The 15,776-nt window shown below is 40.8% G+C and overlaps 1 protein-coding gene across 1 annotated transcript in view; it reads right to left on the bottom strand.

The window, feature by feature from the left end:
• Positions 1–15,776, bottom strand: part of TBCK (TBC1 domain containing kinase) — a 186,959-nt gene that overhangs the window by 131,857 nt on the left and 39,326 nt on the right. Inside the window, exons 4-5 of the mRNA XM_074950710.1 lie at positions 2,858–2,972; positions 1,015–1,088 (exon numbers count right to left, since the gene is read on the bottom strand). Coding sequence (XP_074806811.1) covers positions 1,015–1,088; positions 2,858–2,972 — 189 coding nt within the window. The remainder of the gene's footprint in view (positions 1–1,014; positions 1,089–2,857; positions 2,973–15,776) is intronic.

A 15,776-nucleotide genomic window follows, 5' to 3' on the forward strand; every position in this document is an offset into this window, starting at 1 on the left:
TAGTTACCTACATTGTTTCTATTACAGTTAGACACCCCAATGTGATCCCATTCAGGCATCTCAGGTTGGACACCCCAAATGAATAGATTTAAGCATGTTGCATTCAGCTATAACTTGAATGGGTGTTTGTAAGTATTATTTAATTTCATTCTCTTTTATGTATTTGCATTTCTTGGTGTACTCTGATTTTGTAAAAGTTTTGTTATTCATTTTCTACCCATTTCCTGTGTCTGGCCTGCATACCAGGCTCATAATTATACTATCTGGGGGCTGAAAGTAGATGTCACATTAACAACTTCTACAAAGGAATATAACTACTGCCACAGTGGATCAGACCAGAGAGCCACTGTGTCTGAAAGTGGCCAGCAACAGATGTTTCAGAGGAAAGTGTGTAAGAATCCCACAGAAGGCATAGGTGGTATAATCTGTCTCCACAAACATAAATCTAACCTCTAATAATTAGTTGTTAGGTTAAGCCAAAACTTTGTAATTGTATTATCTGGATATTCTTGTTATCCATATATGTACCCATTTCCTCTTTGACTCTTATTAGGTGTCACAGTTACAGAGAGAACTGCATCTTAACTCCTTTTAGTCCCTCCGAAGAGTATCCCCTCAGCTGACAGGGGTGGTTTCCTACACCTCTCATTGGGTAGAATTCTGTGGTCAAACCACTCCTAGATTGGATCTCCAAGCTGCAGATCCCTGGTTCCCAACCATGTTAATGCAACAGGCCCAGCCATGTTTAGCACCTCAGACTCCAGGAACCAATGACAACTGAGGTGGTTGAAGTGACTCAAAAACATTTTCTTCAAAATTAATTATTTATTCACTCACCCAAAAGTACGAAGCACACAGAGTTACAGATTAAAAAAAGTTCTAAGGGAATATTTCCCTTTAACTAATGTTTAATCTTTCCTTGCAAGCTTTCATACATTTCAATGCGTGCGCCCAACAATTTACTATCAAATATACAATGCCTAAGATGTCTATATTGCATGTATGTATCCTTACCCTATAGGAAAATCAACATCAACACCATGAGCTGTCATGTGGTATAGTCCAAATTTAGCCAATTTAATATGTCCCTGAAAAACAAAAAATATATTAGCAATGGAACTCTACATATTACACAAGCCACAGAAAAAATGAAAAATATATAAATTCTTTTAACTTGTGCTAGCAACCTGATGAGTGTCAGAAAGAGCTGGAGACTGAATTTCTGTGTGTCCCAAGTGTTTTTAAAAAATACAAAACCTAGCTTCTCAGGTCCCGATTCCTATATGCAGACAAAACTTTACTGAAAATTAATGAGAGCCTTTACTTGTGTGGGAAATAAAATGCACACCACACTAAAAGAATATTAAGCTAAGTTTCCTTACTTTCTGTGCAGTCATAAGCAATGTTCCTTCATTCTTTTCTTCTTGCATCCAAACCACATTTTTTCCCAACTACTTCTACTCAGGTTTAAAAATCTGAGTGCATTCTTTCTTCTCTTCTCCCTCATTCCATTTATCACTTCATTTATTCAGTCCCTCTCCTTCCTCCCTTCCCATTAATTCCATACCTAACTTTCATTACCAGCCTCCTCTCCAGCACTAACTCATTCCTTTTCATTCGTCTCCCATCCATAATGATGTTAGAAGAACATTTTCTGCATATTACCCCTATACATTACCACAGTTCCTTCCTCTCTGAAGTCAGAGCAGTGACATCTGTGCTGCTTTAGAGAAGGTTACATTAACACTCCCAATATAAAGCCAGGTTTTCCGGGGTTATTTAGTTATAAAGAAATAACTGCAGGCCCAAGCCTGACATACAAACTCTCATTTTACCATGGTCACAAGTCAGGCTGCACCCAAATGGCTTTGATGTCTGGGTGAAGACTACAACACATCAGGTTTTTAAGCAATTTAAGGGGGGGGGGGGAATCAACCCTTTAAAAGTTCATGTAACTGCTCTCTCCAGCTCCCTGTCTCCTGTCATCTATTTTAAGTCTTTAATATCATCTTAAAATCCTGAGTATTTTTGTTCCTCAGGGATTTCATTTTCTATTAACTCAGTTTTCACCAAATTGAAATACATGTCATTTACCCAAAGCAAGGAAACAGAACAACAAAAGTGTTTCTGCTTGTTCCCTTTCCCACTTTATTGCAAAGGTAGGATTTGAGATGAGAGATACTGGTAGCCCCATTACTATCTGGCTCCTTTAAAGAGGAGTTTAAAAAAAAAAAAAGCACAGTTAGGCTCCTTAGTTTCAGTGCACTAATGTGACTGCTCTGACTACATCCTTATGTTTTTCTTGCTTTTTGTGCATGGCATCTATATTCCTTTCTGCAAACTAGAAAATCTGTGACAGATGAGAGAGAATTATCAGAATTTGGGATTGTACTGATCCACTCAGATTATGAAACAAATAAATACACCACCATTTAAAAAGCAAATACTAAATTCTGTTCGCGAGAGAGAGAGAGAGAGGGGAGGAGATATATGCAGCATTACCCACAACTACACTTAAGGGTTAAATTATCCTACAGCAGTAGTCAAGAAGGTCTAGGAATGCCAATACAAAAAAAAAAAGTCACAATTGTACAACTTCCTTGAAAAAAAAGAAAAAAAAAAAAGACAAAGGGTAAAAAGCCTGGGCTGGGAGATGTGGAAAAAAGAGACGAAGCTGTAAACACATCTGAAATTCTATACATTTTGAGAACACTTGTTGTTTTGACTGTAAATATGTCTCAATTATAGAAAAATTTCATCCAGAAGGATCCCACAGCTATTTCTCACTGGCCAGGCCCCAAAATGTACAATGTGGCACTAACTTTGATTGCTTCATAGGATATTCCAGTAGCCTTACCTCTCGATCCAGGAGAATATTGTGAGGGGAGAGTGCTCGGTGGACCATTCCATGTTTGTTCATATATTGCAAACCCTGCAATACCTCAAATGCTATGCATAAAATCCTTGAAAAGCTGCAAAACAGAACAACATTCTGTACCCATTTCCTTTTTTAAAAAAATCGCAAATAAGTATGTAAGTTATGGACACCGATGATTTGATTTCCTTTTGTTACACTGCTACTCTAATTGAGCTATTCCTTCTCATCTGATGAAGAAGTTTTTGTGAGCGGGGATTATTTGCATCAGGTTAAGGGGGGCAATTTTTTTCCACACCATCCTCCACACTTGCAAAGTTTAGGCTTCATAAGGAGCTTGCAAATCTCTTTCCCAATCTGAGGCAAAGTTTAAATAAGCAAAACCAAAATATATTTTTTCATATTGTTCAGTTACGTTTGTTTGCTGCTTCCTAGTTGTAGTTTAGTTGATGTCACCAGATTTCCTCAGCCAGTTTATTTTTCACATCTAACAGCAGCACTAATTCTTCACCAAAGGTGGTGGTGGTGGGGGGTTTCAGTCACCAAAAAACTAGTACTCAGAACATTCTGGAGCATATCACAAGCATCAGTGAGGATAGAGGTAGGAGGGGAAGGTAAATAGTTGATCAGCTAGGGTAGGGAACACAAGCAAGAGGTGCAAAGCAAGCTTGCTAGGATAAAGTAGGTGTATAATAGTAGGACGGTGTCTGACCTAGGGCAATTATATTGGGGAGAGGGCGAGGAAAAACAAAGATAATGCCAGGAGAAGTCGGGTATATAGCAGCATCCAGAAAGTCAGCTAATCACTCCATCTTGCAGCTCATTCCCATATTCTACTTGAAGCTAGATTAATTCCTTAATCTTTTGATTCTCATATTCTTAATACTCAGACTGAAGGATTTGTTCTGAATGCTGTGCACTCCCCACCCCCGCGAACTGTTAGTCACCCCTTCATATAATTGCCCTTGGCCAGAGACAGTTCCTCCTACATGGTATTACCAACTCTACTTTAGAATTTACCTCCAAAATGTACCAATGAAATAAATTCAAGTGGCTGGAAGACAGAATTCCCCCAGGTTTAATGGAGGTGGTACATAAAGTGTATCAAAATGGTTAGCCTGACAAGAGGGGAATAAAAACGTTACTCCTTCAGTAACAGTACTAGCACACTCCTCCAACTGGAGTGAGAGACAGCATATTTTCTAAGCTGGTAGCACAGAGGGCAGGAAAAAACAGTGATCACTGCAATTACTTGAGACGCAGATAACTAGAGTACTCCATTTCCAGAAAGGTTATAAGGTTATAATACTGTAGCATGTACCTCGTATATTAAGTGCCATTTATAAATCCTCAGTATTCAAAGTACAAATTCTCCATCTTGCCTTAGTCATCAATATCCCCTTAAGGAGAGGCTGACATCAATGACAAATTGTACTGAATTCTGTGCAATATTATCCCACATATTATTAACAGTATTATCCCACAAGGAACTGAAAATGAACTAGCACACTAATCTCACTTGCAACAAAATAGACTAGTGCTGCTGCCAGCCTCCCTGGACAGATTTAATTTGAACAAATGTTCTACGGCACCCATACACTACGGTGTTGAACTTGTCAGGAATCTGCAGGATACAGTATAGTTTATGTGCCTATAAAACAGTATGTAGCACACTCACCTCACCTTTAAAAAATAAAAATAACTGCATTAAAACTGATCCTTGTTTTGTGCAGTTTTTCTCCGTGGATATAATAGTGAAACTTAAAGTAGTCACTCCAACATGTGCTTGCACCCCAAGAGAGTTACCAATTACTATGACAGCTTTAATAGACTCTTATTGCCTTCCCTGCAGTAAAAAAGAATCTCTCTCTCTCTCTCACACACACACTCCACAACTGTCTGGTCAAAAACCATGAAAAACATCAGAATGATAAACAGATTGCTCTTCGCTAGCCCTCTGCACAGATACTTGTTTATAAAGAGATACCATCAGAGTTAGGCAAGACCCAGATGCAAGTCTTCCAGATTCCGATTATTTATTTATTTTTATTTTGAATAAATTCTCACACTGTTTGGCCACTCAACCTTTCTAGACCAGTAGTTCTCAAACTTTTGTACTGGTGTCCCCTTTCACATAGCAAGCCTCTGAGTGCGACCCTCCCCCCTCCCCCCCATATAAATTAAAAACACTTTCTTATATATTTAACACCATTATAAATGCTGGATGCAAAGCGGGGTTTGGAATAGAGGCTGACAGCTCGTGAGCCCCCATGTAAAACCTCGTGACCCCCTAGGGGTCCCGACCCCCAGTTTGAGAACCCCTGTTCTAGACTTTAGATGAAAACAAAAAGCAAACAAATATCCACATTTCAGGGCCTGTCCCTGATTTAAAAAACAAAAAAAACAAAAAAAAACAAAACCAGCATGTCCCAGGTTGGCTGATTGTCAAGGTGAGCCTCTTGTTTAAGATACACACTTAGATGTTGCTAATAACAGTTTTAAACCAGTGAAGTCACATAGCAGTTCCACAGCAACAGACGGACATCATAAATAAAAATTTAAAATTTCATTGCAGACAGAGTAAGAAAACACTGTGGTTTCTTAGAGACATCTTCATTAGTAACAAAGGAAACAGAAGAGCACTAGCTATTTAAATTCCTTTATGTATGAATATTCTCAGTCTCCCAAGTAGTTCCAGCAAAAATGTTTACCTTTACTGGGTGTGACAGGAATTTTAAATTTATGAAGTCTTTATAATGGTGCAACAGACACTTGTTTATAAAGAGACACCACCAGAGTTAGGCCCTTAAATTTAGAGGGCAAGGCCCACATGCAAAAGTCTTCCAGATTCACTAATTTAATTTTTATTTTTAATAATGGTGCAAGATAGCGAATACACGAATGCAGTTCTAGAAGCAATGCTACCACCTGAACACCAAGGGCGAAGAGCTTGATCAATGTAAGGATACCAGGTCCCTCCTAGTCATTCCTGGGACAAACACAAGGAATATGACTACTAAAATTTAGCATTATGTAGCTGATAGTTGAAAAAGTAGTTTCTTCACATTTTCAGTATGCTAGTCGTTCCTAAGCTCTCGTAATAAAATGCATAATAAAAGCTATTAAAAATCTTCTTTCATTCTAACAGAGCTTAAAAATGTTTATATCTTTAGAGAAGGGGTCTTTGGATGACCAGTGATTTATCAAGCAAAACACTGAGAATGAAGTAGCAGGTAAAAGATTTCACAGTCAGGTAGAAGATTTCACAGTGAGGTAGGGATATGGTGTGAATGGTAATCTATCTTACAAAGCGGACAAATGCACCACGTACCTGAGCTACATAGATATTTTCATCCTCTGAACAGATGACAAACTCCTTCATAGATTTTCATCACAACTTCAACCACCACCACCCATCCATTAAACTCTCTCTGGAACACTCACATACCAGCATCAACTTCCTGGACACCACGATCTGCTTCAGCAATGAACAGCTACCCAAGAAATCTTATCTTCAGCCAGGCACTCAGATACCACAGAATATGCTCCACGGAGAAAGACCAGGATATACACTGTAACACATTCAAAATCACCTTTACCAAACAAGGATGATCCATAGAAAAGTAGATCGCACCATGGAACAGGTCACCCAAATACCCTGAAAGAACCTGCTTCAATACAAGGAATAAACCCCCCTTCAACCGCCTACCCCTAGTTGTCACCTACCACCCCACACTGGAACCCAAACAGGGTATCATCAAACAATGACAACCCATACTCAATGGAGACCCCATCCTGAAATAAATCTTTCCTGAACCCCCTCTTCTGGCCTTCAAACAACCCCCAACCTCTCCCAGTTCATCATCAGAAACAAGCTCCCCACAGACCAGGACACACCAACTCAAAGGGGCACCAGACCCTGCCAGAACAACAGATGCAAAACCTATAGACATATCTCCACTGCTACAATGATCGACACCCCACACAACGCACCTTTCAAGATCAATTTGCTCCTTCCCATGCCTATAAAAACATGTGGTTTACCTCAAACAGTGCACTAAATACTCAAACAGCAACTACAGGGGTGAAAGCTGATAATCACTATGCTCTCAAATGAATTCACACAGGAAAATGATAAAAGACAAAAACACTGTATTATCTGTGGATATATATATGGAGAGATCACAAAGTGATCTCTCTACATCCAACCTATTAGTACTCAACCTCAAAGAAAACCTGCACAACACATTTAAAAGATAAGCCTGGGACCTTATATTAAAGTTAAATTCATACCTTTGCTAGACACTAAAAATTATGGACTGAATAGAGAGACTGGATTTATGGCTTATTACAACAATGTATATAAACCCACTTACACAACCCCCGGCCCCTCTGCCAGCAGCTCCCCATTCCGTCCTTTCCCTCCTCCAACTCGGGGCTAACTAACCACTTCACTTTGAATGGTCCCTTGAAAAATGTATTAACCATCTGTTAAACAATCTGTTTCATCTTGTATTTAGCTGTAACATTCAGAGTAAGTCACCCAGATGTCAAGAAGAACTCAAAAGTTTGACTCTCTCACTAACAGAAGTTGGTCCAATAAAAAAACATTACCTCACCTGCCTTGTCTCTCTTAATAGGTCATCGGACACATTGTAGGACAAAGTGGTCCCTTGACCAGAGGGCCTTAGAATGACTGCATTTGAAATAAATTTCTTAAATGGGTATCTGCCTCAGTAAAGATATGCTCAACTGTTACACTAGAGGGCCTCAGCTGCACACCTATCATTCTTGAATTGAGTGACCACACAGAATGGGTAAAAGCGTGGCCACAAAACTACTCCAAGAATGCCTGAAAAATGTCTTCAGATTTTTCTGTCATTAAATACCAGTTCCAGAATGATTAAACATAAAAGTATCAGAGAGATAGCCGTGTTAGTCTGTGGTAGAAAACCCACTTCTTCAGATGCATGGATAAACATCCATACACTCCATGCATCTGAAGAGGTGGGGTTTTTTTTACCCACGAAAGCTTATGCCCAAATAAATCTGTTAGTCTTTAAGGTGCCACAGGACTCCTCGTTGTTTTTAAACATAAAAGAGAAGGTCTGCCATCCTGATCTCTGCAGTTTCATTGACTGACAAAATGGATTAAAAATGTATACGTAAAAATATGAGCACATTTGCTTTTCATCTTGATCAACCTTTAAATGGTGAAAAAAAATAATCAATTCAAATTCCACTGCATCCCAGTAGCCAAAAGCTATCACCATAGCATCTCAGTGCAATGGTCACCGAGAAACAGAGTATGCACATCTTCCATAAGTAAACAAATACTCTTATTACCAAAATTAATAATGCTGTGCATATCAGATACCCTTCTTTAGGAAAGAGTATTGCTTGTGGTTATTACCACTATGATTTACGTTTAACTGCTATTAGCCTGACAATCGTATGCAAACTTGAATGATTGCAAGTGAGTGAGAAATGGGCAGAAGAGGCACTTTATGCACCAACATAAGGCTGGGCACAACAGCAGTCCTTGTGCTCCCCAAGCGAACTGCTTCAGGCTAGCGATACGTCTAGCCTCCTCAGATTGGTTTGGGTCCTTCCAAGTCTCTCTAGGTACTAATGGAACTGTCCCACCACTGGGTGCACAAGCTGTACCCTCCCAACTTACACTGCCACCTGGAGATCCCACTGACCTTGCATTACCCCTTCGATGGTAATGGGTTCTGGTCACATTTGATTCCTTAGTAAGCATTTACTTACTTGCTCCAAGTGAATAAGATGACTTGGGCTACATCAGTGTTCCTCAGGATGGGGAGGGGCCTGAGAAGCGGTACTTGTCCAGAGTACCACTGTTCCAAAGTCTTTAGCTATTACAGACATAGAGAAAGCTTCAAAACACGAAACAAATTTAACTTATAAAGAGAGGTCTGCCCAAATTTGCAGAGAGTTTGAAACAATAGCTCCATGGTGTAAACTGCCCCATGCATTTTAATGGATGCTCACTTAGCAAGTGTGATACTTTAATATCATCATGTCAACCACTTCATTGCTCATCAAAGCAGATAAGAAATAAGTACCACCATATTACGAAGATCTATACCAGCCTCTCTTAAAAGCAGTGGTTCTCAAACTTATTTGATTTCTTTGTGTCTGTAGTAATTTATGCTCCCGCCCCCCCAGTACATCTATTGCCACCCAGCTCTGAAAGCAGCGCCGTGCCAGCAGGGCAACGTGAAAAGTGATACTCATCAATATCACTTTTCACAGCAGACTGAATGCCCCATTGCCACCCTTACTTCTGTGCTGCTGCTGCCACCCTGGGGTTGACAGCCAGAGCCCCGCCACCTGCAAATGAGTGATTGGGGGTGGGGGGGTGCAGGAAGGAGAGCCTGAACCGCCTCCTGGTGAGGAACTGAGGGGGAGGACAGCCCGAGCCCAGATGACGGGGCTCTGGCTGTTGGCCCCGGAAAGGTGGAATTCCGGTTGTCTCCTTTATCCCCGCCTCCCAGGTGTTCTCAACCCTTCTGCACAAGCCCCAGCCACATGGGACTGACAGCCAGAGCTCTTTAAAAAAACAAACAAACAAAAAAAACCACACATAGCTCCTGCCTCCCTTAACACATTCCCGTGCCTCCCCTGGGAGGCCCGCCCTACAGTTTGAGAACTGCTGTCTTGAAGTTTGTACGCACATGTGGGAGGATATATGAAGGACTAGTGAGGGGGATCGAAGATGTATAAATTAAGATATGTAGGCCTTTAAAGACCACGTGTTAGGGTGTCAGGTGAAGGTCACCCATGGTTTCCCTTTCCTAAGGGGGCAAGGAGGAGACTTCTAATGGGACTTGTGATCTTAAGTCACTAAGATGCTTCTGAATTTACCACCTTCTATAACCATGTAAAAAAAAAATTTCAGAATTAATCTAAAAGTATTGTTCTTGCTTAGAAGGCCATTACAGATGTTAATACCAACAAGATAAATAGTCAGTACACAAACTACAACTAAAGCGTCTTTGGAAAGCCTTAAAACTTTTTCTCACTTGGGCATCACACTACAAGAGAGACAAGAATGATATTACTGAACACTCCAGCCTACCATGAAACCTTGCTTCTGGGAAGTAAAATGGACTGTGGATCTTAAAAGGTGTTTAACAATGAAATTGGTGTGTTAAAAAGATGTGCCATGTTTTGTTCAGTTACCATCATGGCACGTGATTAAATATGAAGACATTCTGCATATATATTTATAAAAAGATGACACCCATTAGATCATCCAGCCAATACAGGGTATTCCCTCCAGAACATACATTGCTGCTTAAGCCAATCTATTTTTAAGTTCCTCAAGGGACAGAATTCTGCTTTTTCTGGGAGACTGTTCACCAACAACATCATACCATGAGCAAGTATTGCCTAACGTTCAGTCTAAATCAGAGGTGAGCAAACTACGGCCCGCAGGACCCCTCCTGCCCGGCCTGGGAGGCTCACCCCCGACCCCTTCCCCGCTGTTCCTCAGCTCACTGCGCTGCCAGCACAATGCTCCAGGCGGCGCGGCGGGGCTGCGAGCTCCTGGGGCAGCGCAGCTGCAGAGCCCAGCCTGACCCGGTGCTCTGTGCCGTGCGGTATAGGGGCAGGGAGCAGGGTGGGTTGGATAGAGAGCAGGGGAGTTCAGAGGGGTAGTCGGGGGGTGGATGGGGTCAGGGCGGTCAGAAGGCAGAGAACAGGGGGGTTGAATGGGGGCAGAGGTCCCGGGGGGACAGTCAGGAAGGATTGGGGAGGGGTTGGATGGGGCAGTGGGGGGCAGTCAGGGGAAGGGGTGGTTGGATGGGGCAGGGATCCCCGGGGAGGGGGCTGTCAGGGGGCGAGAAGCGGGGGTGGGGGGGCACGGATAGGGTGTGGGGGCCAGGCCACGTCACCCTCCCCTAACCGGCCCTCCATACAATTTTCGAAACCTGATGCGGCCCTCAGGCCAAAAAGTTTGCCCGCCCCTGGTCTAAATAAACATATACCATTACATTAAGAACACCACCCAAGCAACACACTTTGTACTGCTATAAATGATTCTTCTTCATCCTGGAGGTTTACTTCAGTCACTTCAAGAATATCCTTGAAGCAATTGGCTCAATGTAGCAATAAACCATGGTAGGCTTTTGATGGATGCCTCAGATGCAGTGGATCAGCTTCATGCCAACCACCCATGAAGTGCACCAATATCATACTCACTAATGAACACCACTGTTTTTCTTGTTACAGTGGAGTAGGATTTTTTTTTAATTAAAATTAAGTTTTGAATTTTATTATATATATTCAAAAATTACATATAGAATTTCCACTTATAACTGTCTGCAGGAGAAAGAAAAAAGTAGGGAAAACTTATAAAAAGAACCCACATACTAATTTTCTACTATTAATGTTTTTCAATTTTTTAAAATAGGTGTTGGATTAATCCAAGAAACCTCGTTCTCCTCCAACCTCCAAAGAATTAATCTAATGGTCAGATCCTCCAACAGTTCTTCACTGCGAGCAAGCCAATGCATATATTTAAATTTATATATTGTATCCTTGTTGATGCACAGAGTTAGATGTTACATTTATCATTCTTTATTAGAATACTAAACCAGCAATCTTCCATCAACACTGTCTTCAGTGTTATTTTTTGCACTAGTCCAAACATTTCTTGAAAGATGGGATGTCTGAGTGGTATTAATATCAGGTCCAAAAAACTCAAATTCCCTAGAATTACAGGTCTAGATACTGACAGGACCAAAGACTCAAAGATCAGAGTTTCATCCTTATGGAGGTAGATAAGTGAAACACCATGCAGTTTACTGTGTGAACATCCTTCAGGCAAGACCTCAAGAGGTATCTATGCTCGGTGTAGTCTTAACAGTCCATAGCTTTGTTTGGGTTTTGCCACAAACAGGTGTTTGCTATACATGTTGTGCATCAGGTCTTGTCTACACACTTAGGTCATAGCAAGCTGGGTTGTAAATCTACCCTGAACAAGCCTTCCTCACACAAAGTGTCCATATGGACCCTCTTGAGGTTCACTAAAAGTTCCATAAAGCACTCTGATCTACCCTGTTCTGAAGCGAGATAGATCAAGACACACTATGGACATTTTAGTGCACAACACCATGGTCCAGACAGCATGCAGAAGGCTAGTGCAGAGTAGATTTACATCCCAGCTTGTCGTTGTTTGTATAAACAAACCTTCAGTGAGACTGTGCTCACCCATCCCAGAGACAACTGCATTTTAGTGGTGTTGTATGAATATTCTTTGTGAAACATTTTTAGAAGTTGGGATGAAAAGCGAATTTTTCTCCAGGGGTTCCCGAGAGTTGCCCCAGTAAGCCTTATTCTTGGGTTCTTCTCTCTTCACAAGAGACTGACAGGCAGTTGGACAGTCAGAAGAAACGAGTTTCTCTGCAAAGGGGTGCTGCACAGATGAACCAAGAATACAGATTCTCAATAATTTCCAACAAGAGTTTGTTTTTTTTTTTCGGGGGGGGGGAGGTTTGTTTCTTGGGGTTTTTTTATTTTTATTTTTATTACAGTTCCCTCCCTCCAGCCCCAGTCTGAAATACTCTAAATCTGTTAAAAAGAAAAGGAGTACTAGTGGTACCTTAGAGACTAACCAATATATCTGAGCATAAGCTTTTGTGAGCTACAGCTCATTTCATCGGATGCATGTTGAGCTTCAGGACGTGCTTCAAATGTTATCTCTTTATTAAGGTTTTTTGAGAAGGGAGGAGCAATAACAAGGGATGATATGTCTAGGTGAAGGCAGAGTACTGTAGGTTTGATTTTTATCTCTGGGTAGGGGATGAGGGGAACTATCTTTTATGCACTGCACTTTGAATTATGTCAAAAGATACTTAAGGCACAGGATGCGCTTTTTAAGAATTAGTTATAAACAAAAATAAAAAAACTGAACTGGGTAACATCACGGTACAGAACACCAGCAGAATGAGTACAGGGATTACTGGAGCTGCTCTCTCAGAAATCCATTTTAGAAGGAGGAAAAAAATTCCCATTCTTAAGCAAGTAGCTCCAAAAATCCATACTAGCAAGCTCTTAAAAGTAATATAAATGAGCTGAATTAGACTGGGGAAAAGAAGAGTTTTTAAGACGAATAAAAAATGATGAATACTATATTACAGCCTTCAGAATTTATCAGCCAAAAACTGCACCTAATGATTAATGTGTCCACACTCATGATTAGAAAACAAACGGATGGAATTACAGATTTATAGAGGCCATTTCCACTTCTACCCAGGAGTCAGCCTGACCTCTGGTCTGATGAGTTTTTAACAGACTGGAGATAAGAGAACCTTTCCTGGAAGTATGCTCAACTAAACCACCAAAGCAACAGTTGCTTTGGAAGTGGTTTGCCTTTTTGTGCTACTTCAAAGGAAATGATAGGGTAATCCATTTCTCAGAGCGTTTGTCCTTCCCAGATAACATTTAAGAGTTCAGACCACATTCAAGATTCTTCTTTTGTCACATTTTGTGTTGAGGGAGAGATACTGCTTGATTAATGTCTAGGCATTTTTCTTTGGAATGAACCAAGGCACAGTTCTAAACTCTGCTATGTCAGGATTAAAAAAAAAAATACTGAAATCCAAGTATGAAGTAGAATGAGAAGCAACAGACACAGAGTGCTTACCTTTTCCTACAGGTCTTATCAATCTTAGCAAGAAGTCTGCTCCCTTGGAAGAGGAGAAGAGGACATTACAGATTGTACATGTGGTTAGGATCTTGGGTTAGACATCTGACCTTTTACATTTCAGGACAAACAACATTGTGCATCTGGTTGCTGTCCATTTTAGAAAGATGTTATCAAGGGCCCTTTTAATTTTTCTGCATTTTCAGGCATCTTCAAAAGAAAAACAAAAGTTCTCCTTAAGACCAGCATGTCAACATCTGCTTCTCCCTAAGCTAGAGCAGAAAGTAACTCCTGTGTGAACTAACAGCAATCACCCTTTATAACAGGTCACTCATTATTCTGAGTCCTCCATCTCTTTGGCAATTGACTGTGCAGAGGATGACCTATTACTTTAGCTGTTATCTGAAGCTATTTTCTACAGAAAGACACTGTATAAGTGTCAGTATTATTATTACAATTTTTTTTTAATATTCAGTTTCACAACAGTATTTGATGATATTACCAGCACTGTCCATTTTATTGTGTGACATTCCATTGTTCTAGCTTCCAGGAAGTTATTTCAAATACCACTGTTTTTGAACAAAGAAAACAATTTCTTTGCCCGGGAGTGGGAAAAGGGAATTTGCAAGATACATTTGACAGCTGGCGGCAGCACCACAGATGGCTCAGAGGCTGAAATAAAAATTCCTCAATATGTGCATTATGAATTCTTAGACCACAAGGACCAGTAATCACACAACTGGAATTCTGAGATAGTTGGATTTAAGAGACAGACCTATGAAGTTGTTGAAAAGAAAATGACATGAGAAAATAGCCAAAAGAAGATAAAGAAAATATTTTTGCAAGCCAGAATGATAATAAGCAGGTTGTAGGTTCATACAAGCACACTGAAAAAGAAAGTTAATGGCAGCCTGAATATGGAACCTGTACATTGTGCCACTTAGCAAAAGCATATTCAGAGCATTAATTGAAAAATATACCTCCTTTCTTTTTCAGTCCTATCACAGCTGTCCGCTCCCACACTTATGTGATGCCCCAACATACAAGCTGGGCCCACAGAGATTTTTGGGCTGTAATAATCAGAAGACAGGCCAGTTTAAGATTCCCAGCAGCACTTCCTTTTCCTAGGCAAAGCATTCACACCATTGTCAAGATAGACGAATACTGGGTGCTGCAGAACAGCCACAGCTGGTGTCATAATCCTACTGGGATTAGGAGTTGGTTGGAAAAAAAAAACAAACGCCTATATTCTTTGGCAGTGGCTAGTGCACTATGGGACAGCTAGTCAGAATGCACTGAAAGACATACGCTAAGGTAGTCTAGTACTCGTGGCTGCAAATACAAGGTTGGAACAGCAGAAAACATGATGTACTGACACAAACCAAATCACGTTATTTGTAATTGGTTAAGACGACTGTCTTTCACTAGCTACAATGTCATGACTGCTGTGACAGTTTGAATATCTCTGTGTCCAGTTATGAACTATATGTGGTTTTATTAATGCTATTTGTAAGCACAATAGTCACTGAGAATTAGATCATCCATTTTGTAGCAGGAACTTGAAACATAGTGAGGAAGCTATGTCTGGAAAGTGGTGAAAAAGCAATCAAGGGCCATTAGCATTAACATTAATTGGCTCTCTCATGCTTGAACAATGAGTTTTTGCCAGCTGGGCCTTTCCTTTGAATGGACTCTTCACCAAAACCTCATTTGGGAGAAGGGAGCTGGAACTCTCTCGGATCCACTTACATAGATGGGAAAGCTGCAGCTTTCTCTGCTTGACAGACACAGAGATTGGTTTTAAACGTGTGTTTCTCCAAGCCAAAGGAAGCCATTTCATCACCTGAAACAAGAGACCCAGGAGGAGGACAGGTTTCAGAGGGGTAGCCGTGTTAGTCTGCATCAGCAAAAACAACAAGGAGTCCTTGTGGCACCTTAGAGACTAAGAAATTTATTTGGGCATAAGCTTTCGTGGGCTACAACCCACTTCATCAGACACATGGAGTGGAAAATACAGTAGGCAGGTATAAATACATAGCATATGAAAAGATGGGAGTTGCCTTGCTGAGTGGGGTGTCAGAACTAACGAGGCCAATTCAATTAGGGTGGATGTGGCCAATTTCCAACAGTTGACAAGAAGGTCTGAGTAACAACAGAGAGAAAATTATTTTTTGTAGTGACCCAGCCACTCCCAGTCTATTCAGGACTAACTTGATGGTGTCAAGT

Source organism: Natator depressus, chromosome 4 (assembly GCF_965152275.1).
Source record: "Natator depressus isolate rNatDep1 chromosome 4, rNatDep2.hap1, whole genome shotgun sequence".
NCBI classification, from domain to species: domain Eukaryota; kingdom Metazoa; phylum Chordata; order Testudines; family Cheloniidae; genus Natator; species Natator depressus.